Consider the following 27,419-nt stretch of genomic DNA (forward strand, 5'->3'; position numbering starts at 1 on the left):
TCACATTTCTTGCCTCAGCAGCAGCTGTACACCCCCAGGTGGCACTACTAACATTGCATTCCATATGAATGGGGGTTCCCAGAGGTGTGCCATATAGTGGCTTTGGCCAGGGTCCACTCTCCTAGCACAGGCTTTTTCATCACAGGGCATTAGGGCCAGGTAAAGGAGTGGCTTGGCCTACATGAGTGTGCCCAGCCATGCTGTATACAGCATTTGAGAAAGCTGACCGTGTCTACCATGTGTGTCACCCCTGGGGGGCACCAGGCTGACCCTGCTATGGTGCTGGTGAGAGGGTTCCTGCCAAGGGAAGTCAGGCCAGTGCCATCGGGAGGCAACACACAGAGAACCACACCCAATGGGAGTCTGAGAATGGGAAAGGAGGGCAGCAGGATGTAGACAAGGACAAAAGGAGGGAGGGATGAAGAGAAGTGGGAATAAGGTCAGGGGAGGGTTCAGGTCATTTCCTGTCACTGTTGTTGGGGTATCTGTGGCTCATCTTCCTGAGCTGGCCATTGTGGGCTCTGTGGGTCACCTCAGCTTGTCCTGTTACATGTAGATGGCTGAAGCCCAATGGGGACAGATGAGTATCTGTTTCACCACTTCAAGTATTGGTGGTGTTCAGGCTAGGACTTAGTATAGGGCCTTTCTAAACAAGCCAACGAAATCAAGACTCAATGCATTCTTATCTCCACAGTTGGGACAGTGCAAGCTCTCCATCCCAATATTTTATTTTTATTTTATTTTATTTTAATTTAATTTTATTTTAGACAGAGTCTTGCTCTGTTGCCCAGGCTGGAGTGCAGTGGCGTGATCTCTGCCTCCCAGGTTCATGCCATTCTCCTGCCTCAGCCTCCCAGTAGCTGGGACTACAGGCACCCACCACCACGCCTGGCTAATTTTTTGTATTTTTAATAGAGACGGGGTTTCACTGTGTTAGCCAGGATGGTCTCGATCTCCTGACCTCGTGATCCACTCGCCTTGACCTCCCAAAGCGCTGGGATTACAGGCATGAGCCACTGCACCCAGCCTCCAATAACATTTTTTAAAAGCTCTAATCACAGTACTTGTCTTTTAACCAAGTCAGGAGCTCAAAATGGTTATTTATGAGGGTATGAATCCCGGTGTTTTTGCTGGGACCTTAGTTAGTACACTCTTCCTCCTCCACAGGTATCCTGGAAGCCTGAAGGGAAAGGTTCAAGTCCAGGCCTCCATTAAAGCCCCACTAATAGACTTGTTCTGCCATCAATCAGTCACGGACCTGTACTGCAAGATGCTTACTACACACCCAGTGCTGAGCTGTGGAAAATCCGGAACACACATGACCACAGACAATCATGGAGGGGCTGATAATAGCGGCTTCTCAAAGGGAAAATTGTGTCCGGGACCTAGCTGGGTGCATAGCAGATTTCTCTTTATTCTCAGATTCAGGCTTCTTTGCTTGGGGCAGCTCCCCATGAGTATAAGTATGAATGGCGGGGGGTGGGGGGTGGGGGGTGGGGGGTGGGAGATAGAACATATACTTCTTCCTTCCTGATATTGTTGACAAAAGTAGGCTGTTTACGTATTGAAAATCATGGGATGGTGTGAATTCACAGGGAGAGGACAGGAGGGAGCCTCCTTGATCAAATGTCTAAGATAAAGATGAAGGTTGCAGTAACAAAGAGCCAGCTGATAACCTTGTTCCTCCTGTAAGGTGCCTGCACCCCTGCCAGGCATATGATCTGGGTGGTTCCACTGTTATGCCAGGAGAGGTGCTCATCCAAGGGTATGTGTCAGTACCCTTGATGGTGCTTTCCCAAACTACAGCCACACGGTTCTCTCCCAACTCCCTCCCTAAAAGGTAGATTCAAGCCAGGGGAAGGTGGATATATCTTGCGAAGTGTTGCATATGGAAGTTCAAAAGATACATTACATTCAGGGAGGGGCTTCCATTAGACCCTATTTTTATATAAAAATCTAGAAATAAATAATATTCCTCTATTTGCTTCAAAAAAACAAATGCTTAAGTTCTCTTTACATTGATGTCAAAGCATAGCCATGAGTTATGCTGTGCAGGAGGCGGGCATTTGGCAAGACAGATATTTTCTGACAAAACAAATAAAATCCTGAGAGGTATTTGTTTTAGTAAACCAAAGGGAAATCCTGTGAGACTCTGGCTTGTGCCTCTAAATGTCTTCCTCAGTGAAAACAGCCTGTGGCCATGCCTGTGTCCTGGGTGGACTGAGTTCGTTCCAGTGAGCTGATGAGCCAAGCAGGAGATTCCCCTTGGGAAGGGTCACAGTTGTTTATTTGAAGCTGCTTTCAGCCAGTGCTTGGCCGAGGAGTGTGGATGAAATGCCTCTGCTGTCCTGCTGCTGAAACGGGAACACTACTGGCTGTCATCACTGCTGTGCCCACCGTTTTGGCTTATGATACAAGAGCCCACTGTCCTACATCTCTAATGATACACAGAGCATCTCTGGTCTCTAGGAGATAGGAAGGACACTATTTCCAACTTTAACCATATGCATGACAAGGAGATCCAGTGACCATCTAGTGGGGATTCCATCTCCGGAGCTTCCCAAGGAAACAGGGGACAATGGAGTGTAGGAAATGCTCAGAACCAGGAGACCTGCAACCACTTAGTTCCAGTGGCTTGGGGTAGCTAGGACTCAGTTTATTCCTTTTAAAATGGGGATAATGCAGGGTGCTCTCATGTGGAGCTAAGGAAACAATGTGTGAAAGCCTGTTGCATATAAAACTTACATAAAGAAAAGGTATTGGTCCTGTGTTATTACTGTAGATACCTGACCATCACTCCATTATTAACATTACTATTCAAGCTTTTTGTGATGACCCCCTTCCCGTGCCTCTCTGTTCACGGGATTTACATGAGAATTTTAGTTAGTGTGCAAAACTGCAGTCACCTGATGCCAACAGGAAATATCAGGAAAGGTCTGTTTCTGGGGAGTGAGGTCTCTTTAGTGCAAGGGGAAATGAGACAGGGTCAGAGAAAGAGCTTTCAGCTTCTGATAAAGGAAGAATGAGACAGCCCCAAGATGCAGTGAGTGGATGGAAATGTTCTAGTGGGTGAGTTGATATCTTAGAAGAGAAGCAAGTTGATGCCATCTGGCTGTGTGTGGGAAGGAAGGGGAGAGGACACTGGAGAGGACCCACAGTGGAGTTGGGCTGGTGGCAGCAGGTGGTCTGGGAATTGGAGCAGGTGGGTAAGTGATATGCCAACAGCTCTGCTCTCTGGGCCTGGAGCCTTGCTGACCAAAACACAGTGAAGTACAGCTCATAACTCATAGGGGATACCTTGAAGATACAGTCACCCATATTTTGAAACGTGGAAATAAGGTAATAATAGAGCAATAACTATGTCCACGTCTCATTTAGTCACCTGCCACTGTTGCCACTGTGCCCCTTACCCCATTTTCTAGCCACATAACCACTATTCTATTTCTTGAACATGCCAAGTTCCTTCCTGCTCAGAGCCTCTACGCACGCCATTCCCTCTGTAGCAGTGCCTTTCCTCTTACTGCTCTCAGACCTCTCATCTTTCAAGTCTTGGTTTCATGTCATCTCCTAAAAATGGTTTTCCCTGACAGCTCCCTAACCAAGCATCTACCTGTTCCCAGCACTCCCTCCTCTCCATCCCCTTGATGACAATTACTGAAATATATACCCCTGTGTTTTTTGTTGTTGTTGTTATTTACTTGTTTATAGCATGTTTCACCATTAGATGGTGGAGTCTGCTATATCTTCAGAGACCACTGTCTCTGTAGCACTGATATGGTCTGGCTGTGTCCCCCCCCAAAACCTTGTCTTGAATTGTAGCTTCTATAATTCCCACATGTCATGGGAGGGACCTGGTAGAAGGTAATTGAATCATGGGGGCGGGTCTTTCCCATGCTGTTCTTGTGATAGTGAATAAGTCTCATGAGAGCTGATTGTTTTATAAGGGGGAGTTCCCCTGCACACGCTCTCTTGCCTGCCACCACATAAGATGTGACTTTGCTCCTCCTTCACTTTCTACCATGATTGTGTGGCCTCCCCAGCCATGTGGAACCGTGAGTCAAACCTCTTTCCTTTATAAATTACCCTGTATTGGGTATGTCTTTATTAGCAGCATGAGAACAAACTAATACAAGCACCTAGCACAGTGCCTTGCACAGAGTGGAAGCTCAATAAAGACTGTGTTGGCCACACAAGGAATCCTCAGAGCCATCTTTTAGGGCAGGTCTTATTATTTCTATTTTACAGACACGAAACTAAACAGTTGTTCAAGGTCTCATACCTAGTCAAGGGCAAGTCCAGAATTCTACCCCAGGAGTGGCAGAGACAGAGCCCAAGCTCTCTGTTCTTGCCTCTGACTCACTGACTCATGGTTGAGTCTGGGGTGCTGTGGGAATTTCTACTTTCTGGATCTCCCCAAGACTTGACACTTTGAGTTTGCAGAAAATACTTCAGAAAGACCCCAAATGCAAAGTGATGTCATGCCTGCAGCCTGAGCCCAGGAGCTGCAGCTCTGATTTTGTGACCAGTCTGAGTGACAGGCTATTTGAAGGACTTTTGCTCCCCTGCTCCATCCAGTAGATCCTTTTCCACTCTCTGCTGGAAAGGCCCCTTGTCTGAATTCCAAATCCATTTCCATTCTCAATCTTTCAACTCAGCACCCAATTATGAACTATCTCCCATTACCCCTTTTTTACCAGCCTTACCTGTGTCCCCTCCTGCCTTGCTAACCAGATTATAAAGCTCTGGAGGGTGGGCATGGAGTCTTCTACTTGTTTTGTTCTCCTTGGTGCTGAGCATATGCATGACAGCAGCAGTAAAACAAGCTGACAGCATGTTGACAAGGAAAGGTTCTGCTGATAAATCAATGAAGTTTAATCTCTGATAAAGCCATAAAGATACTCCTTGTAACTGTTGTGCATCTGGCAGTTGGCGAGGACAAGGGAGTTTATGTAGGTGACCTATGCTGATGCCTTGTGGACTGCAAGTCTACCATGTGCTGCTTTGTACACCCTCATTTTAATCTGCTCATGCAGGGATGAATGCCACTAGACCCCAAGTGAGGATGGGGTAAGCCCCTGGCCTTGCCTTTCCCATGCCTGACTTTCCAGTTTTGAAGTGCACCTGTGTGCTGCCCTGTCCCAGACTGTGAGCACCTATATCTAGCAGAACCAGAGCCCTACTGGCCAGTCCCTCGGTTTCTTGCAGAACCTACCCCGCCCAGCTCCTTCCCCAGCACTTTGCACATCCTCAGCTGGGCTTACTCAAACCAGTAACAAAGGATGTGACAGGTTCAGCAACTCTACTGAAGACAGGAACAGCACCAAACCCTTGGTTGTGGGAAGACCACTGAGCTCTGTGACTCAAGGTGACAGACAGAAAGGTTGGCTCCACACTGTGACTTTCTGTGTCCAGATGTGACCATTTTGGTGGTTGAAACAGCAGTGGCAATTTTCTCGCTGTCACTTTTCAGTTTCAGTAAAGCAAGCAATCTAGGTTATAAGAATACGCATGGTCCTTATAAAGCTATTTCCCCCAACTGGACTCAGTACAATTCTTTTCAGAATGAAAAAAAAAAATGCAGCCTATCAGCATTTGTATTTTTCCTAAATTGGTCTCTGTGTAAAATCTCTCTCTACAATTATCAATAGACCATTTGTGTTTTTCTCTCCTCTCCAACCCCTCCTGGCCCCTGACTCACGCTCACTTTCTCTTTCAATGTCGCTCCCTATCCTTTTGAAATTTTTACCCTGGCCAGTGGCCACCTGATTCAACTACAGAGGGTTAAATGTGTGCCCCAGATCTGCACGTGTGGAGGGTAGGCCAGCACTGCTTGGGGACTCACCCAGAGGGCAGCGGGAGCACGGTGGCCTCCAGGGGATGCTGAGGTCCCCTCCTCTGCCACCTTTGTGCTGCAACTCTGGGGATGTGGCCATCCTGGCTCTTCTTCCACTTGCTGCTCACTTTTGCTCTTCTGTTTTCGTATAATCTGGGGAGGGGAGGATAAAAAAGGGGCAAGTTATTGGAGAGGCCTCCTGATGCTATGTGGAGTAACTGGGACCATCTTTGGAATTTTTTTCAGCCACTTACAAGCCTAGTTTCAACAGAACACCAGGCTGTTCCAGATCTGTGCTATGAGAAACCAGCACAACTCTAGCCTTGAGCAATCTAAGCATTTTACAGTTTACAGATAATCCTTTTATGATGTTAACAGCTTCTTCTGTTTATTAAGTGCCCAGCATGTGTCAGACCTCATGTTAGGTATTGTGTAGGCTTTATTAATCCTTGAAGGTACATACTCTAATTCTTTCCATTTTATAGATGAGGAAACAGGCTCAGAGAGACTAAGTTATCGGATAAGGCTACATAGCTCATAAATGGTGGAGCTGGATCTCAAACCCAGAGCCTCTGGTTGTAAGTCCTGACTTTAGGAAGCATCTGGAAGCCCTATCAAGGGGGTAGACACCAAGAGTCACCAGAATAGCTCATTTGCACAGTCATTTGGATCTAGTGAGTCCATCTGTACCAAGGTCTCTGGGCTTTCAACTTCCTATAGGCAGGAAACAGTCAAGAAATGTGCTGAGCCACCAAGATGGGTATATTCTTCAATGTTCCTTTATGCCAGACAGAAGGATGAAAAGGAAGGCTGAGAGCCCAGAGAACAACGAACTGAGGTGCCATCTCCCATGGCAGGGTGGGGACCCAGCCATGTTGCCCAGCAGGATTTCGGAATTGCTGAGGACCAGTGACCCCCGGTGCCTCCCATTCTTCCCCTCTGCAGGTGGGTGGGGCCAGTGCTGTCTCCCTGTCCCTCTTCCAACATTGCATGTTGGGTATATGGGGGGAGATCATTTGTTTGCTTAGTTTACAGATCTCCAGCTAAAAAGGAGCTAAAATTGGATCAAATGTACTTTGAACTGTGATTGGATGAGACATTTGGGGGTCTTTGGGTGTGGTGAGTCTACTTGGCATACAGAAGGGATGTGAATTATTGTGACCAAAAAGGAAGACTGAAGTTTTTCAACACTTCCTGCATACGGCACTTTGTAGTGTGACTCTGCAGATCCTCCCAGTATAGGGAGAATCTATGTCCCAGCCCTTGGCTTTGGGCTTGATGTGTGACTTGCTCTGGCCAATGAGATGAGAGGAGGGAGTCAGTAACCGTAAGCCAGGGCTAAGCCTCGGCCTTAATAAGCACTGTGTGCTTCCTCTTGCTGGCCTGTGCTCCTGTCATGGCCACAGGCAGCTGATGTGCTCTCATTTGGGCCCCAGAGTGAACATGCTGCAGCTGACTTTGTCCCAACCCACAGCTTGAAGTGCAGCTACTGCAGATGTATGAGCAATAAATAACTTGTGGTATAACAAAACATATATACAGATAGTCCTTGACTTAAGATTTTTGGACTTTATGATGGTAGTAAAGTGGTGCGTATTCAGTACGGCATTCCATAAATTATATGAGCTATTAAACACTGTTATAAAATAGGCTTTGAGTTCGATGATTCTGCCCAGTTATAGGCTAATGCAAGTTCTGAGTACATTTACGATAGGCTAGGCGAAGCTATGATATATTAAGAGTAGGTTAGGTGTATTCAATGCATGTTGACTTATGATACTTTCAACTTAGGATGGGGTTACTATCTGGACTTAACCCCATCCACTGTAAGTTCAGGAGCATCTGTATTTGGTCTTCGTCCCCAGTTCCTGGCACAATTTCAAAAACCTTTGCAATTATTTGAGTGATAGGAGTGTCTTTGTTACACTAACAAGGTGATTCAAGGTGAGGTCCTTAGATAACTTCAGGATGGGGGCAGGTTGCCAGAAAAACCAACTACAGTAAATGAATAGAGGGCTGGGAGCAGAAAGACTAGAGAGTGCGTTCAATCAGGTAATCAATCATTTAATCAATCATGCCTACATACTGAAACCTGGCTAAAAGCTCTGATGCAACAAGGCACAGAAACCTTCCTAGTTGGTGCATACATCGATGTGTTGGGAGAGTGATGTTCACAGACAGGGCATGGGAGCTCTGTACATCCTGTCCCCAGACCCTGCTGCTCTATGTGTCTCTTCATCTGGCTGTTCACCTGTACCCTTTATATTAAACCGGTAATGGTAAGTAAAGCACTTTCCTGAGTTCTGTGAGTTCTAGCAAATCATTGAATTGAAGGTCCAGGGTTGTGGAAACTCTCAAATTTGTACCAGGCTAGGGAGAAGTGTGGTGGCTTTGGGATACCTGAAACTTGTGGCTGGTATCTGAAGTAGGTGGGGTCTGCACTAACTCCAGGAAGAAGTTAGTAGCAGAATGGAATTTCACTTTTCAGTTGGTGTTGAAGAATTGGCTGTGGAAGACAGAAAGATCCTTGTCAAAAGCCACAGAGTTTTGGGGTGGTTGGTTTCTCAGAAGTAATTGACAGGTACACCGTGCAATGGACAGCGTAGGGCATGGAGCTAGCAGGAGTGACTGCAAAGCAAGCAGTGCAATACATTCCCTCTGCATGGGTCCCCAGGGCACAAAAGTCTAAAGTGAGAAGGCACAGAAGATACAGGGCTAGAGACATTCCCCATGTTTCACCTGCTACTTGCCAGAGTCCCTGCACCAGGCCCAGCCAGGAAACTGCAGCCATCCCTCTGCCAGGGCCCACCTACCTTCTGCAGGATTGTTGTGGCCAGTTCCTCAGTGAGCTCCTCCTTGTGGTCCCGCAGGTAACTGGCCTCATTTTGCTTGTCCTGCGGAGGGAAGAGAATTGCTATGTGCTATGCGTGGATTTGGGGTGACTTGGCAATCACTTTGCCAGGAGAGTCCTGACCACAAAAGCAGAGGGAGGGCCTTGCTCTAGTCAGAGCTGCTGGGACATTGATTTCCTGACAACCTGCACTTTCTCCTGGCAGCCAGGATCCCAACCCACAACTTCCCCCGCAGAGAGGAGCAGGAGGGGCCCTACCAGGCTGTCCCCATATGCTTCTGCTTTGGAAATCGCTTCCTCAATGGCCTCTTCAGCCACCCGTAGGGCCACAGCCAAGGTGTCCATCACACTATGTCCTAGACAGGAAACAGAACAAAGAGCATTTCTAAAAGGGAATGATGAGTAAACTGATTGTTCAAGCTCTTCTGCTTAAATTCTTCAGGGGCTCCGGGATAAGTTCTAAGCTGCTTACTGTGGCACACAAAGCCCTCGCCCTTCCCACCTGCCTCACACTTACTCCCATGCATCATTCACGTCCCGTGCCCCAATTGCAACAAATTATTTGATTCTTTCATGCCTGCTATCTCATTCCTCCTCCCTCCTAGACTCTTGCTCCATAACTGAGCTGGTTCCCACGGACCCCAAGGCTTGGCCCAAAAATTCCTCCTCTAACAAATCTTCTCAGATCCCTTCAGCCCCGCCCTTGGCTGGAGGTCCGTCCTGGGTTCTGGGCTTGCTGTCATCATCCAGAAAGGCTCCATGCCCCTGGCCCCTTCCCACAGGTACACAGCAAGACAATAAGAAGGCTAAGATTTGAATCCTGTTGGATTCCAATTCGTCTGAATTTGAATTTGGATTCCATTCCAAATTCCTTCCAATCCAAAGCCCTTGATTTTAACCACAAAACTGAGACGAATACAAGCTAACATGATTAAAAAATATAGTGCTACCATACTTTTAGTGACCTTTTTTAAGATATGGCAACAAATGAAGAGAAAATAAAGGACTTCCCCAGGTGACAAAGTTCTTTTTGGAGCTACGTGCTGGGAAAAGTTCTGTTTCCCTTGAGATCCTAGATTTTAGCTTCGTACTTGTGAGAATTTCTATCATCCTTCTCTTAGTTTTCCCCAGAAGTCCAAGTCACAACATGTGCAGGAATGTAGGTCAGCAAGGGCTGGGTACCTGGGTCTCCTTTTCCTCAGTTTCAACCTCCTGTTTCCATTTATAATCTCCTATATTATTTAACACATGCAAATCTCCTGTAAGCTGTTGAAAATTCTTTGTGGAATGAGACAGGGTGTGATTATATCAATTCATTAATTACTCAATTAAAAAATAATTCAAGTTCTTAGACTCTTAAGGACACAAATGTAGACAGAAAGTATCATTTGGCAAACATAATAAAGTCTCTAAACAATCCACTTAAGGTCAAAGTGATCTAGCTGATGAGTATGTCACAAGCCAGCTATGACAGTCATGATAGAGCCACATAGGGGCAACCCAGCCCAGGGCTCTGCACAGCACCAGGTGGCACAGTCTTTTCAATGTTTTGATAACTAGAGCCTATGTGATATAAGTTGTCATCACACTAAGAGCTCCCTGGTGGTAGACACTGTATCTCCCCTCTCTCTTCTTCAAGACAGCCACCAATGTATTTTTCACAGAAAAGATCTACAAACTTTTGCTGAATCAAACAAATGTTTACTGAGTACCGTTTATGTGCTAGGCTCTGTGATGGCCCCAGTGATAACCTGATGGACAAGCTGAGTCCACGCTGTCATGTACCTTCCAAGATACTGGATGATTAGACACATAAGTAACCACTAAGAGACATGCATAACTATCCATGTGATAGAGATATCTGTGTGGATCCCTGGAATCCACAGGAAGGTAGGCACCTGGAGCTGTAACTAAGAAGGCTTTGGATGCTATGATTATAATTCTTGGATGAAAGTGATGTGGAACACTGGGTAAAAAGTGAAGGTTCAGGTCAGTGTTTCAGAGAGAAAGGTTGGCAAGGACAGGGGGGAAGATTAAGAAGGCAAGGTGGCCAAAGTTCAGAAGACCAGCTAGATGGTGGGATGGTCAATGTGTCAACGTGGCTAGGCTATAGTACCCAGTTATTTAATCAAACACTAGTCCAGGTGTTGCCGTCAAGGTATTCTTTAGATGTGGTTAACATCTACAATCAGTTGACTTCATGTAAGGGTTGCCCTCCACAATGTGGGTGTGTCTCATTCAATCCATTGAAAGGCCTTAAGAGCAAAAACTGAAGTTTCCTAGAGGAGAAATTCAGCCTGAAGCCTGAAGCACCAACTCTTGCCTGAGTTTTCAACCTGCTGGCCTACCCTATATGTTTGGGGCTTGCCAGTCCCCTGCAACTGCATTAGCCAATTCCTTAAAAGGAATCTGTGTGTGTGTGCATGTACATACATATATAATTAGTGTATTGGAGAACCCTGCTGATACAGATGGCCACTGAAATTAACACTAATACCGGAGAGTTTTGAGCAGAGAGGTATGCAGGATATGGGCTGCAGAATGGAAAGAAAAGTGTAAGATTGAAAACAGAGCTGACAGGTACTTGGGTAGCTGGGGGGAAATGAGGAGAGGGACTGAAGGAAACACATCTCTCACTGGTGGACCTAAGTGGCTAAAGAGCTTGACTAGGACAAGTTGGGGTTAAGAACCCTATAGGATCTTCAGGTGCTAATGGCCAAGCATTAGAAATCTGATTGTAGAACTCTGGGAAGAAATCAAGGCTGGGCATTTCTGGCTCAGCAGCAAATGGAGGTGCACTTGAGGTCATACAATGGTGTGTGGTAACCTATGCAGAAGCTGCAGGTAGTAAGGATAATAGAGGACAGAATATTCATGAGAAGTCATCTGTATTAGGGTTCTTCAGAGAAACAGAACCAATAGGATATATATAGATATAAAATAGGAGATCTATTATGGGAATTGGCTCATGTGATTAAGGAGGCTGAGAAGTTCCATGATATGCTGTGTGCAAGCTGGAGATCCATAAGAGCAGTGGTATAATTCAGTCCAAATGTGAAGGGCTGTGGAATAGGGGAGCTGCTGGTTTAAGTCCTGAGTCTGAAGGCCCAAGAATCAGAAGTTCTGCTGTCTAAGGGCAGGTGAAGATGGATGTCCCAGCTCCAGAAGAGGGAGAGTGAATTCACCCTTCCTCTGCCTTTTTGTTCTATCTGCGCTTTCAATGGATTGGATGACACCTACTCATACTGATGAGGGCAGATCTTCTTTTCTCAGTCTATGATTCAGATGCTATTCTCTTCCAGAAATATCTTCACAGACAAATCCAGAAATAAGGTTTTGCCAGCTATCTGGGCATCCCTTAGCCCAGTCAAGTTGACACATAAAATTAACTATCACAGCCCCCAAAGAGAGAATAGAGGGTACAGATAAGCTATGGAGGTCACAGAAGGCAGGCAATTCAGGGGGCACTGATTATCAATGTCCAGTACTTTAGACAAATAATTGAAATGATGAAGTTTTATTTGAAATTAGAAGTTTGTTTTGTTTTTAACCACTGCTATAAGGGGACAATTATATTGGTATAAAAAAGAGAAGTTAATCAGTAAATGACACATTCTTTAAAGGAATATTTTAATATGAGATGCACAAGTGAGTGGATTGTTTGATATGTTCCAACTCCAGAAGAATATTTACTAGTTGACTGTAAAGTATCCATGGTTGGGTAATGAATGCTGTTCTCTTGGCCACATTTTGTATATACTCACCTATTTTGATGATGGATTCATACAATTGGCAATAATAAGTGACCCAGAGAGACTCACACATAGTAGTAGATAGTTGCATCTGGGGTAAGAGTGCACCTGGGGGACCCTGGCAGTACCTGTACCTGTAGGTGTTTCTATTACTCCAATTTCCCAGTAGCTGTAAACTCTTTTTTTTTTTTTTTTTTTTTTTTTTTTTGAGATGGAGTCTCGCTCTGTCACCCAGGCTGGAGTGCAGTGGCGCAATCTCGGCTCACTGCAAGCTCCACCTCCCTGGTTCATGCCATTCTCCTGCCTCAGCCTCCCGAGTAGCTGGGACTACAGGCGCCCGCCACCTCGCCCGGCTAACTTTTTGTATTTTTAGTAGAGACGGGGTTTCAGTGTGGTCTCGATCTCCTGACCTCATGATCCACCTGCCTCAGCCTCCCAAAGTGCTGGGATTACAAGCGTGAGCCACCGCGCCCGGCCAAGTAGCTGTAAACTCTTAAGCAACTTTACCTTCTGACTGCCTATAAAATGTTGAATCACTGCCAGAAATGCTTCCTTCATTCTCCAGGTTTGACTCAAAAAGGCTTCCTCCTGGCAGGGTAGGGGTGGGAGAAGAGAAAGAATATGATTATCAGAGGTCTTCAGTGAACACTGATGCACCATGTCACTGAACTGGCAGACCGCTATTACACACTTGGGTTGTTAGCCTTGCAAATAGGTTTAGGGACTCATGAGGTCCCACAATAATGCTAACAGTTTTGACCCATTGCTTTTTTCTTCTCACACTGATTCCTGGTGCAGCACTGCTGCCAACCCCAAACTTCTGCTCATACCTTCTTTGCAGGCAATATAGAGTCAAAGACAGAACAATAGACTAAAGTCTGAGAGATGTAAGGTCAATTCCTGGACCTGCAAATTACTAGTGTGGCTTGGCATGGCTGCATCTAGAATTTATTCATTCATCCAGCAAATAGTCTATGAGCACCAGTAGGTGCCTGGCTTCGGCCTAGGTATTAGGGGTACACTGATGAGCAAAGCTAAACCTGCCCCCACCCCACCCTGACAAGCATGAGACTCTCATGTGGGAAATTCATTAATCAAATAGTTATATAAATATATATATATATATATTAAATTATAGATAGGTTAAATGCTTTGATGGGATTGTTCACAGCACAGTGAATGTGTTCAGCAAGGAAAGTGGACCTAAGCAGTGAAGAATCAGCCAAGGGGTATAGGGAGTGGGAGAACATACAAGGCACAGGAAGCAGCTTGCACAGAGACCAGTCCTGGGAGAAAATGGTGTATCTGAAGGCCTAAATGAGAGGCAGTGTGGCAGGGCTGCAGAGAGGAAAAGCAGCTCTGGTGAAGTGACCTGGGGACACAGGCCATGCAGGTCATGGTGGCCACATCAGTGTTTGGATCTTTATCCCAACAGCCATGTGAAGCCCTTAAAGGTTTCACAGAGATGACCTGGTAAGATCTGTGCCTCTAAAAGTGCACTGTGGCTGCTGTGTAGAGAATAGCTTGGAAGGGGGAGAAGGTAAGTATAGAGTGAGGAAGGGCAGGCAATGGAAGCCCTGAATGCAGCTCACTTTTTAAAGTTGACCTGTGATGGGAAAGAGGATGGCAGGACAATGTGTGGAGGAAAATGCAGTCGAGGAGGGGTTTAGAAAACAGGAGAGACTTGGGTGTGTTTATAAATCCCAGTAAAGACAGAGATTGAATAAGCAAGAAGTGACCTTGAGACTTTCCTGGAAGGTGAGAGGGATAAGATGCGAGATCAGGGGAGGGGGAGGCAACAGAGAAGGGAGACAGTGCTCCCACTGCAGCTGCACACAGGGGCAAGTCTCTGCCTGGCATGCCCTGTAGGCCATAGGAAGGAAGATTTGAGGTTGCCTGCTGAGAGGATGGGAGGGCCGTGGGAAACATAAGGACAGGGGAGATGTAAAAAAGTCTTTGGAAGACTGACCTTACCAGAGGACAAGCCCTGGTTTTGCATGACTTTAAATCTTCTAGTAAAACACCTCTCTTTCTGTTTCCTTTTAAATTTGGAGGTGGGAGCATTGGTGTCATTTAGTATGATGTGATGTTTTTTCAAGGGCAGAAAGGGACTGAATTGTTCTGGAAAGCATGGGCTAAGCAGCTAGATGACATGAAGCCACTATTTTTCATAAGTTGGCAGAAACTCTAATTTCACGTGGCTCAGCATTTTTAAAAGACCACATTTGTCCATCAAATCCCAGATGAAGCAATAGACCTTTTCAAGAATCGTGTCAAAATTAGATATAGAATGATAATAAAAGCAAGGTTTATTTTTCCCATTTATTTATCTAACACTAAATAAAAGCATATATTATTTATCCAATTGTCTGAAGATTAAGTATATTAATAATGGCAACTTTTACCTTTTTCATGCAGTGCTTCTTTTAGGATAACTGTTAAAAATGTCATATTGTGTTCTCTGTTCTCACTTATAAATGGGAGCTGAACAGTGACAACACATGGACACAGCAGGGGGAACAATGCATACTGGGGCTTGTCAAGGGGGCAGGGGGAGGGAGAACATCAGGATAAATAGCTAATACATGTGGGGCTTATACCTAGGTGATGGGTCGATAGGTGCAGAAAACCACCATGGCACACGTTTACTTATGTAACAAACCTGCACGTCCTGCAGATGTATCCCAGAACTTAAAATAAAATTAAATTTTAAAAAAAGTCATGCTGGGTCTATCAGAGAAGCCATGTGAGCACTCGTTACCTTTGGACATTATTTTATTTATAAAGGTATTTACTTATCCGACTTCTCCACTGGAGTTTTGGCTCTGAAATGGCAGGGTCTTCCTCATTTTGTCACCCCCAACTCTTAAGCCAGATGGGCACACAGTAGGCGTTCAGTAAATATTTACTGAATAAATGAATACATCTTAGATTTGTCTGATAAAACAAACAAGTTTTCTTTTAGGCCTAATCTGGTCACCTGCTATGAGCTGCAGGAGAAGGAGTAAGGTTCGCTTGGGAGCACTGCTGAGGAACTGATGGCATTACAAGGTGTGTATGTGATGGGTGATATGTGAGACTGTGTGAATTGAAGGAATCTTCAATGAATTTTTTTTTTTTTTTTTTTTTTTTTGAGACAAAGTCTCACTCTATTGCCAGGCTGGAGTGCTGTGGTGCAATCTCGGCTCACTGCAACCTCCACCTCCCAGGTTCAAGCGATTCCTCTGCCTCAGCCTCCCAAGTAGCTGGGAGTACAGGCAAGTGCCACCACGCCCAGCTAATTTTTTGTATTTTAGTAGAGACGGGGTTTCACCATGTTGGCCAGGATAGTCTTGATCTCCTGACCTGGTGATCTGCCCACCTCAGCCTCTCAAAGTGCTGGGATTACAGGCGAGAGCCACTGTGCCCGGCCTGAATTGAGTGTTTTTATGGCAAACTACAGTGGTCTGCATAGTGAAGACGTTCTGCAGGTGAAAGGAGTTTTACACTGAGAGTCCTGGAGCATAGCACATGCCTTGTGCACAGCAGATTTTGCATATCATGTTCTGACAATCAAAATTCTGAAAATAAGTACCATTAGATAGAGCTGGAAAAACACTGCTGAACTAATTACGCTGAGTTCTAGCTGAGGATCTTGTTCTCACTCTTGGCTGTACCTTAGAATAATACAGGCAGCTTTTACAAATATGTATACTGGATCCCACCTCCAAAAATTCAGCAGTAATTAATGGGGGGCGGACAATGATTTGGGGTATTGGAAGGTTTTTTTTCAAAGCACCCTCGGCGATTCTAATGTGTAGTCATGAATTGAGGATGGCAGATGACAAACCTACAATGGGTATTGGGTGACAGGCAAAAGCTAATGAAGGACTCTTGAGTCATCTCACACAACCAGGAGGCTACTTAAGCCCTGGAATATTTCTCTATATTTGAAGTGTAACTGTGTAGCTTGTAGAATACATCTCGTTGTTTTATGATCATGGCTTTATATGTTTGAGTACCATCTCATAAATTGTCTCCTGTCTGCTTGTCTTCATGTTTTTCCAAAAGAAATCTTGACTTAAATGGAGATATGAATAGTATTAAAGCAACTGATTCCCATATTTCTATGAAGTGTCTTGGTATCCATAAAGTGCTTTTTTTTGGACAGGGTCTTGCTCTGTCACCCAGGCTGGAGTGCAGTGGCACAATCATGGCTCACTGCAGCCTCAGCCTCCTGGGTTCAAGTGATCTTCTCACCTCAGTCTCCCGAGTAGCTGAAAGGACAGGTGCATGCCACCACATCTGGCTAATTTTTTTTTTTTTTTTTTGTAGAGACAGGATTGTGCTATGTTGCCCAGGCTGGTCTTGAACTCCTGGTCTCAAGTGATCCTTCTGACTCAGCCTCCCAAAGTATTGGGATTCCAAGCATAAGCCACCATACCTGGCCCCATAAAATGCTTTTAAGGTTAAACTAGTACAATAATGAGGATATAAGAATTGCCAGGCCTTGAGCCACGCTTTGAGAACACAGATAAACAAGCTACCACCTGCATATCACAGTCTGGCGGGAGAGGCAGCTGTGTAATCCTGAATGCAATGTGATATGTGATAAGTGCAGTGATTGAGGCTCAGATGAAAAAAGTGGTGAATCACAGAGGGCCCAGCACCTAAAGCTGCTTCAATCAGGGCAGATATTTATTCTTAGCAAAGAATTCTCCTTTGAAAGTGATCCTTGTAAATTTCAAAGCCCTGCACTAGCCCACTTGGGATTCATGTCTGCTTTCTCCATTTGTGGAGACTTAGAAAGAAAGGGAAAGAAATAAAAATTCTGCTCTATTCTACAGGGTTTTCCACGTTTGCTTTATTTCTCAATGTGCATTAAGTGGTAAAGAACACCTACGAGATCTGAATTTGGTGACATTTAAAGGGGCACATTCAGCATACCCGAGGATGTACAAGAGAGGGAAAGAGGATGGGATGCAAATGAGTGAGCCGATTCTATTCATGAACCTTCTTGAGATATCTCTCTGGGTTGAAAAACTGCTAACAGTATGACTTTTAAGCTTTATTTCTTCTTTGCCTCCATTCCTACAGAGTTTTTAGAGAAATTGGTGAAATGGTGATAAACATAGTATGTGGAAACCTTTGGCACTGCTCTCTTAGCTATAGCTTTCTTGAGCAGTTTGAAAGACAGAGATTCTAATAATGACAACAAAAGACCCTAACGATTCTCCATGTTTAGTGCCTCCATTCTATTTTCGCTGTTGTCTAAGTGGCTGGCATATTTTTGGATAAGACACAACCAAAGACTTTATTGAGAAAACAACAATGTAAAATAATGTTGATGAAAAAGCTCCAAATAAGATGAATGAGGTTTTTTCTTCTTCCTTGTTTCTCATGGATTAAAAAGCATTTACCTGTGTTAGCCAAGTGATGAAAAAAAATCTGCCACTAGATAGAAAGAAACAGACTTTTTGGAAGGCATGCTGTCCATATTATGACTACCATTCTTTTCTACTGGCTGATCTAATAGGACTAAAGAATATAATTTCTCATTCCAATTAACTTGGTTGTCTTAACTGTATAAAAACAGCATAGGTAAAATTCATCCTTCAAGTTTCCTGGGAGGAAGCTGACACTTTTCTAACTCTCCCATTACATCAGCTTCTGGGCCATAAGAACAGAAGTTTGGAGTAAGAAGAAAGGAAGGTAGAAGGCATGCCCTCCAGGGACAGATGTAGTCTCTCTGTAGCCAAAGGCAAATGACTTTCCAACGTTTTAATCATTAAGGGATGATGATCAAGAATACCTAATTTTTGATCTGAGATTAAAATAATCACAATTTGTAGAAGTACTTGGTCTTCACAGCTTCTAACTTATAAGCTCTAGCCCAGTGGGGATGCTGGAACCAAAAGAGTCAAAACTTAGCAGAGTCTCTGGCATCTGTCCTTCTATTTCTGCTTCTCACTAGTGCTAGATATTTAAGCAAATTTATCTGTCCCAGGTGAGTGTGCTCCAGTGTTCAGGGCCCCTGAGCCAGGCCTTCTACCCACCAGCCCACCAAAGACTCCCAGAGTGGCAGGAAGTGAGAGTACCTAGAATGTCGAAGCACACGCCACTCTCCAGCCGGTGCTTCCTGTACAGGTTCTTCAGAACCTTGGCACTGCCAAAGCGCTTGAAGCGGCTCTTCACATTATTGTAGAACCATTCCAGAGACTGGGCCCTCAGGAGCCTGAGGAAAACAGAATTAGATAGCAGAAAATTAGAATTATTAAATGGTGAATTGCAAAACTGCTACAACGCTTCACAGCTCCATCCATCAAGATGTGAAGTTTATTCCCCTTGAATCTGGGCTGGCCTTGTGACTTTCTCTGACCACAGAAAATGGTGAAAGTGATGTTGTGTGAATCCTGAGCCCTGCAGTTTCCTCTGTTGCTGCTCTTGGGAATCCCACAACCTTTATCACATGAGTAAGCCCAAGCTAGCCTGTTGTGTGATGAGAGACACTTGGCCCAATCATTCCTCTTGCCCCAGCCAATAGCTGGCCAACTCCCAGACAGGTGAAAGAAGCCATTGGCCACTAGTTTGACTGGAGACACATGAGTGACCTTAGGTGCGACCAGGAGAACCATCCACTGAGTCACTCCAAAGAGCAAGCCAATAAATCCTTGACATTTGAAACCATGAAGTTTCAGGGCATTTAATAGTAGGCTTTTTATTTAATATTCTTACTGTATTAACAACATTTCTAATCATCTTGGAAAAATAAAAAGCACAAGGAAGATAGCAAAATTCTCCGGCCTCTTCCTCATTCAGATTGAAGCACTGTGGGAAAGTAGTTTCCTGGTTAATGCTATAATGGTTGGTACAAAACATTGACAAGATTCAGGCTGGATGCTGTGGCTCATGCCTGTAATCCCAGCACTTTGGAAGGCCAAGGCAAGTGGATCACTTGAGGTCAGGAGTTTGACACCAGACTGGCCAACATGGCAAAACCCCATCTCTACTAAAAATACAAAAACTAGCTGGGCGTGGTGGTGCACGCCTGTAATCCCAGCTACTCGGGAGGCTGAGGCAGGCGAATCCTTTGAACCTAGTAGGTGGAGGCTGCAGTGAGCCGAGACAGCACCACAGCACCACTGCCCTCCAGCCTGGGTGACAGAGTGAGATTCCATCTTAAAAAAAAAAAAAAAAAAAAAAGACAAGATTCTTCTGTTTTATGCCTGATGAGAACAAATTTCTAAAGCCTTTCCATTTTGAAAACAGCTGTTTTTCTTATTTTTCTTATTATAAACGTAATAATACACGCTCATTTTAGAAAATTCAGAAAAACAACAGGAATATAAAGGCTTCCAATTCAATGGAAGAACAATCCCATATTTCCAGACCCCAGTGAAATGTGAGAAGATACCCACAGGTAAAAAACAATCTATACAAGGAAGGAATGGGGGTGAGAGCAAAATCAGAGATTTTGACAATGATAGCATAAAGGTAACAAAGAACAGTGTCCTTCAGAACAGATGGAAGAGCTTGGACTCTAACTGGAAGGCCCAATTTTGAGTTGGCTGATTCAGAGAGCAGGTTTGGATTATGACAGTACCCAGAAAGGTAATTTAATGGTTGTGTAGATAATAATGAGGCCTCTTGGTCCCCCATCCCTACTCCCTAAAAAATGGGCAATTGGTCTGAGGATGATTGGTCTTAGGCCCAAAAGATAAAGTGGTTGTCTATTGAAGTTGAATAATCTAGTTCAGATTTAAGACGTCAGTATGGAGATTAACACCATACAGTGAAGCTGATATAGTTTGGATATTTGTCCCAGTTGCAAATCTCATGTTAAAATGTGATCCCCAATGCTAGAGGTGGGCCTGGTGGAAGGTGTTTGGGCTTTGGAGGCATATCCGTTATGAATGGCTTGGTGCCCTCCCTGTGGTAATGAGTTCTCACTCCTATTAATTCACTCGAGAGCTGGTTGTTGGAAAGAGTGTGACAACCTTCCCTCTCTCTTGCTCCCTCTCTCGCCATGTGACACACAGGCTCCCTTGCCTTCTGCTATAAGTAAAAGGTTCCTGAGGTTTTTACCAGAAGCAGATGCTGGCACCTTCTTGTAATGGTAGAACCATGAGCCAAACAAACCTCTTTTCTTTATAAATTACCCTGCCCCAAGTATTCCTTCCTAGCAACACAAATGGACTAATACAGAAGAAGCCTATCTTGTTTGGCATTGGGGGAGCCCCTACATGCCTGCACATCAGATGTCATCCATGTACACCAAAGCAAAGCCTGTCAATTGCCTGCCTAATTCACAAACTTGGAGCTCTCAGTAAGCATCTCCACCTTTCAGCCCTAAACTCCTTTCAAAAGAGAGGTCTATTGGGAATACTTATCTACCCAATGGCAGAGGAGGCCCATGTTGGTTACCTTTATTCACCAACAAAGTCCTTTGTTCAAAAATATGAATAGATGACAAGAAATCACCAGACATTTGCAACAATCCAATGGTATAAGAAGAAAGAGCCAAGATAAACTAACAACAAGTAACAAAGGGCAAAGAAAGATAACTCAGGGTATTGAAAGTAATTTAAACTCTAATTAATGTCCATAATGATTTGAAAAGATACTGCATCCATGCAACAGGCTAGGGTGATGTGAAATACATGTAGAAGATAAGCAACAACTTATTGGAAATAGAAAACAGGATCAATAAAAAATTTAATAGAAGACCTAAAAGTTAAAATCAACATAAATTTTCTAGAATGTACAATAAGAAAGCAAAAATATGGAATATATGAGAGAAAAGAGACATGGGGGATCAATTCAGGAGGTCTAGCATCTAACAGAATTCCAAAAAGGAAGAAAAGAGAAAATGAAAGAGCGGGGAAAAAATCAAAGACATAATAGAAGATAATTTCCCCAAGCTAAAAATGGGAAAAGTCTTTAGGTTAAGAGGGCCTACCAATTGCCCAAAAAACAAATGGAACATAAAACAAAATAAAGCAGACAAACCTACCTTGCTACATCTTCATGAAAATTCAGATCCTCAAAGATAAGGAGAACTTAGGGGCTTCACACAGAAAAAAATAGTATTTTGCAAAAGGATAAAAATAATGATGCTAAAATTTGTAATCAATAACAATGAATGCTAGAAGACAGTAGAGCATAGATTTTCTAAGAATAAATGGCATGAACTTAGACTTCTATGTTCAGCCAAACCATCATCACAAGAGGGCAAAATAAAGACATTTTCAGATACGTAAGATTGCTTTCAGGAAAAGAGAATTCTCAAGGTGTATGCCAGGAGAACCAAAAGCCATCCAAGAAAGAGGATCTTGGGACTCCAAAAAGAAGGAAACTGTCCCAGGAGTACAATGAAGGGAAGTCCCAGGATTGTGCAGCAGATCTGGAAGGTAGGCAGCCCAAATGGGGCATTCAATAAGTATACAATTAAGAATCTACATGTATAAAGAGAAATGGTGAAGAAGGAGCCACATCTTTCTTTTGTCAACAAGAATAAGGAAAGGCCATTAGAAGCTCTGGTAAAATCAAAACCAAAACCAAAAACAGCTCAAGAAAATATGGTCTAACTATGAAGCAAATGAAAAGTTGTATGATTTTGTAAACTAACTGAGTAGAAGAAGAAAGATGATGACCTATTTTTCTTCAAGTAGCCCAAGTGTTACAGCCAAGAATAACAGTTTTTTTTTCTCTCCATGAATTTCAAGTCATGACTTTGGTCTCTAGAATATTTATATAATTTAAAAACTGTTTAATTTTCATCCTATTTATAGATAAAGCATAAAAAGATCACACTGTCAAGACATTTGCATTTGTTATTGAAAGAAAAATTAAAAAATCATTGATAGCTTGATAGAAGCCTGGACATAAAGAGAAGGAGGAATGATGAGGGTAGTTCAGAGATGCTAATTTCCCCATCATGCAGAATGGAGTCAAAATCTTACAGAATGCAGTCAAGACAGACTGTGTAAGGTATATACACCAAAGATAATGGTTTCAATATGCTAGCTAAAGTTATAGAGGTCACCAGCATATAATAAAAGTTTTAATAAAACTTCCAAGGGGAAGGTAAGGAGATAGGAAAAAAGTGAACTATTCATAAAAGTCTAAAGTTGACTAATCAATAAATGGCAAGATAAACATATTATTTAGGATTATTGTGGTAGCCCCCAGAAATGTTTAAATGTGATTCCCTGGGGGACTGGGACTTGGAAAGGAGTTGGGAATATGAAATCCTTTTAATATCTTTTACTGTCTGAATTTATTTTAACTAAGTACATGTATTATTATAAAAATTGAAATAAAAACAAGCAAAAGAAGATTCAGAAAACTACCCAAAGTTCTACTACTGGAACCTGACATTAGATGACTGTTCTTTCAGACTTCCATGCAAAGTGGTTTGTAATCAGGCTACACAGAGATTGGGAGGGGTCCTGGAACTCATGGTGGGGGGTGTGTGTGTGTGCATAAGTGCATGCAAATGTGCATGTGCTCATGTGTATGTGTGTGCATGCATGTATGTGTGCATTTGTGTGTGTGTATTCATGCAGGCACACAGAGAAGGCAGAGACCGAGAGGTCAGTCTAAAGCTGGTTGGTACTGAAGGGGCTCCAGGGCCAGAGCAGCTCTGAGAGACCAAATTTTTTAACAGGGAGGGTGCACTCCCTCTTCCCACAGTTTATCAGACAGGGGCTGTGGGGCAGCAGCAGGGCAGCCACCTGGAGTGGCCAGGAAACAGTGATGGTGGCAGTGGGGAGGTGCCCCTTTTAAATGGTTAGTGACTTCAATGAAGAGAAAAAGCCACAAATGGGTTTTCCTGAGCACGTGTCTTTCAGCACACACAATGTTCACACTATCTTTTAACAAACATGCTCACACTGGCTTTGATCTTGCTGTTCCCTCTGCTTATAATACAGTTCCCCACAGATAGTCTCAGGCTCAATCCAACACTTCATTCAGGCCTCTGTGCAAATATCACTTCCCTTGGGAGGCCTTCCCTGACGATCCTTGCAAAAATGCCACTACCACGCCAACGTGTCTGTCCTCTTACTCTGATTTTTATTCCTTATATTTTTATAGAATACTTCTTTGTACCTGCTATTTAGTGATACACAATTGTCTATGATTAAGTAATTATAAAAATAATCACTATATCAACATAGTGACAATTATTAATTTGTTATCTATTTCCCCTCTTGAATAGAACATAGGCTCAAAGAAGACAGATTTTTTTTCCCTCTCCTGTATCCTATGTGCCTAGACCACTAAAGTGCACCTGGTAGACACTTAATAAAATCCAGTATGTGATGGACAGACATTGTTTTATGACTTGTTTTTTCCACTTAGTATTCCTGATTGACTGTAATGTTGTTGAAGTCTTCTCCCATGACATCTTCAGTCACCTCGGAGTTCTCCATAGTATGGACACAGCAAGCTTTATGTAACCGATCTCCAATCTTTGGACCTTGAATCCTTCCCATTTCTTCTGCATTAAAAATGGTTCTGTGATGGATATGCTGCCAGCTAAATGATTTCACATATCCACAGTTGTGGATCCTAGAAGTAAAGCAGCCAGGTTCAAAGATGTGACTTTTTCTGAAAGCTTGCACCAATTTACACTTTCCACCCATGGTGTGAGATTCTAAAGTCCCTCTCAAAGTGGCCTCACATTAAAGAGAAACCCCTGAAAGAGTCGCCAACTGGTCCATGGCAAAGCCTACTTCTGGTCCCCAAATGCAGCTCAGGAAGCAGAATGAAAGGGCAGAAGGCAAGCATTATCTTCTCCCCTCTGGTTTGGCGGAAAAAATGAAATTGAGAGGTTTGTCTTCCTCATGGTGGGAGAAAAAGCACCTATCAAACACAATATACCAAATGTATAATTTCTTTCCCATAAAACTTCATCATATAATCAGTATCACTATTATGAAAAAATGAGCACAATTTTTTGAGTGCTTACTCTGTCTGAGGTACTGTGCCAAAAGTTTTCCTTGCATGATCTTATTTAATTCTCACAGGGTACAGTGCAGTGGTAGACACATGGGCGTGGGTGCTGGTGGAAGTGGCCCAGGCCCTGGCATTTACTACAAGTGTGGTCGTGAGCACATTACTTAATCCCTCTAAGTTTCAGTTTCTTCATCTATAAGATGGGGATGGTGACAGTAACAACCTTATCAGGCTGTTTTGAAGATTAAATAATATAACATAAATAATAACGTGCCTGGCATCAGAAAAGGGCTTGATAATTTCTTCTAATAGCTCTAAAATGATGAGTCCTCTTTCATAGATGCATAAATCAGCATGCAGAAAGAGTGAGTTTCTTGCCCAAAGGAGCAAACTCTTGAGCAGAGATTAAAAACTGGGAGCTTGCAATCATGCACAAGTACTATTCAGAGGCACCTAGCATGAATAGAGACTCTCTCTCTCCAATTTATTTTACTATAGAATTTTAATTTATTACAAGAAGCATCTGTCATTTTTATTTAAAAAAACACTGATAAAACTATTTTCAGAATTTAGAATAATATAACAGAAAGAAAGGAAATACAGAAAGCCTTGCTTCTAGAAATCACGCCCTCTGGGCTTATGATTTATTTGATATCTTTAAAAGCACAAAAGAAATGCAACTGCAGAAGAGAAATGTTCTCCAGGCTCCTTCTTCCACACACTGCCCTGCTCTCTGAGCAGCTGGTCACCAGAAAGGCTCAGCTCTGCAGCTGGAAGGGTCCACATGGTATCAGTGGAGGACAGTTGTTACTGTGCCCCTCATTCTTCTAAAAGGGACATTTATTTTCCTTTTGGGACACTCCTCCCTCACTCTCCAACTTAGTCTATATGGTTCAGGAAGGCTGGATACCACTCCTGGCACTAGTGGTGGTGATCTCATGACTCAGACCTGCCATTGGGGTTGAGCTGGGAGCTTCTACTGGAGATCTTGGTAATAGATGCCCCCTTTCTGCAGGGCTGGCTCCATGGCAGAATGAAAGCCTAGAGGTTCAAAAGCAGATCTGACAGTGGGGAGGGACAGGATTCTGTTCATATACTTAGAACACCTGTATCTACTCAAGCCTGAAGGCAATCCCTGGACTTTACCATTATATGAGCCAACAAATTCTCTTGTTTGTTTAAGCCTTTTTGAGTTGAGTTTTTATTATTTGCAACCAAGAGTCCTAATATCATGGTCTAAGTTCTAGACAGCCCGAGGAGACTTCAAGTGCATCATCAGATGAGTTCTCCATTCATTGCTTATACCAAAACTCTACAGCATTCCGAAGTATTTTAATGAACTTAAAATAGAATGCCTCAGCTTACTCCAGTCTCGGAGTGGAATCAGGGCACCAGCCTGGGGCTGCAGGGAGGTGGAAGACTACAGTAAATCCATGGGGAATGAGCTGTAAAATCACAGGTTGATTTGCAGAGCAGAAAACTTTTCCTTAAAAAGTAATGTGCTTTATGTCACACATAAAAATGATAAGATGTGTGAGGTAGATATGTTAACTAGCTTAATTATTCCATAATGTATATATATCAAAATACCACATTGTACCCCATATACACAATTATCGTTTGTCAATTAAAAATAAAATTTAAAAAATAAATTTACTTTCTGCCAGGAAAAAGTAGTAATGTGTTTTCGATTATGATTTGACTTAGAGTTAATGCAGACAGCTTTTCTGGAAGCTTTTCCTTGGGGCTTCCAGGGAAGGCTCAGTCATGATTATCCTCATTTGATATTATTGATTTTATTGCATTTATTTAAACTTATGGCTCAGGGGAAACTCACAGGATGCATGTGGTTCATGGGGCAGAGGTGGGGGGAGAGGGCTGTGAGGACCCCAGCACTCCGGGTGGACTGGCTAAGTGTACTGCTCCCTGGTCCATGCTCAGGTGTCTGGTTACCAACTAAACATGCACAACTGCAGGCAAGGCTAGATGAGAAGAACCTTTGTGTCGGCATCCTGCTGGAATAGAGGACAGGGTGGAATCCTTTGTCTGTGCATGGACTCATTCATTTGTTCATTCACTCATTCTTTCATTCTTTCACTACGTATTGAGGGCCCACTATGTGCCAGGCACTGTGTTAGACGTATAGGGGTGACAAAACAGACCAGGGCTCTAGCCAACAGTGCTGCCAGACTAATCTGTTCAAAGAGTGCTAGGTGAGTCAGGAGATGGAATGGAAAGCCAGGTCAAAGGCATCTTTGGCATGGCTGGGCTGCCTGTGTCCCACAGGTCTTGGGTTCTGGATCATTCCCACAAATGTGTGAGAAACCGGAATCTACCTGCTTTCTGTCCCAGGCATTTTCTCTCATAATCAAACTGCTGCTTCTAAGCCTCAGTAGGTGTGTACGAGAGGTGGCTTAGGAAGAAAGGGAGATGCTCTCCTGGTGATGAGATTTATAGGGAAAAGCTTTCCAACTTGGAACTGTCCAGAGTTGTCCATGCTTGATTTCCCTGACTTATTTTTTAAAAGATTCCAAGTTGGCCAGACTCAGTAGCTCACACCTATAATGCCAGCAGTTTGGGAGGCCGAGACAGTCAGATTGCTTGAGCCCAGGAATTCGAGACCAGACTGGGCAACACGGCAAAACCCCATCTCTACAAAAAATACAAAAATTAGGCACAGTGGCACATGCCTGTAGTCCCAGCTACTCCACAGGCTGAGGTGGGAGGACAGATTGAGCCCAGGAGGCAGAGGTTGCAAGGTGCCAAGATTGCACCACTGCTCTCCAGCCTGGGTGATGAAGCCAGACCCTATCAAAAAAAAAAAAAAAATTTCCAAGTTACCCCTGAGATTCCTGAGGATGATTACACAAAGATTCTTAGCTCTGTTTAGTTTCACAAACTTAAGCATGATAATCTCTTAAAATACCAAAGCTTTAAAAAAGCAACAGCAGGCCAGGTGCGGTGGCTCACATCTGTAATCCCAGCATTTTGGGAGGCTGAGGCAGGCGGATCACTTGAGGTCAGGAGTTCGAGACCAGCCTGA

The 27,419-nt window shown here is 43.6% G+C and overlaps 1 protein-coding gene across 5 annotated transcripts in view; it reads right to left on the minus strand.

The window, feature by feature from the left end:
- Positions 1-27,419, minus strand: part of MYRIP (myosin VIIA and Rab interacting protein) — a 460,077-nt gene that overhangs the window by 95,688 nt on the left and 336,970 nt on the right. For all 5 annotated transcript variants that reach the window (XM_030812079.1, XM_030812078.1, XM_030812077.1 and 2 more), the window contains 5 exons: positions 18,514-18,650; positions 12,944-13,024; positions 8,943-9,040; positions 8,647-8,727; positions 5,843-5,986 (listed from right to left, as the gene is read on the minus strand). In XM_030812079.1, the coding sequence (XP_030667939.1) occupies positions 5,843-5,986; positions 8,647-8,727; positions 8,943-9,040; positions 12,944-13,024; positions 18,514-18,650 (541 nt within the window). The remainder of the gene's footprint in view (positions 1-5,842; positions 5,987-8,646; positions 8,728-8,942; positions 9,041-12,943; positions 13,025-18,513; positions 18,651-27,419) is intronic.

The sequence above is a fragment of the Nomascus leucogenys genome, chromosome 4 (assembly GCF_006542625.1).
Source record: "Nomascus leucogenys isolate Asia chromosome 4, Asia_NLE_v1, whole genome shotgun sequence".
In the NCBI taxonomy this organism is placed as follows: domain Eukaryota; kingdom Metazoa; phylum Chordata; class Mammalia; order Primates; family Hylobatidae; genus Nomascus; species Nomascus leucogenys.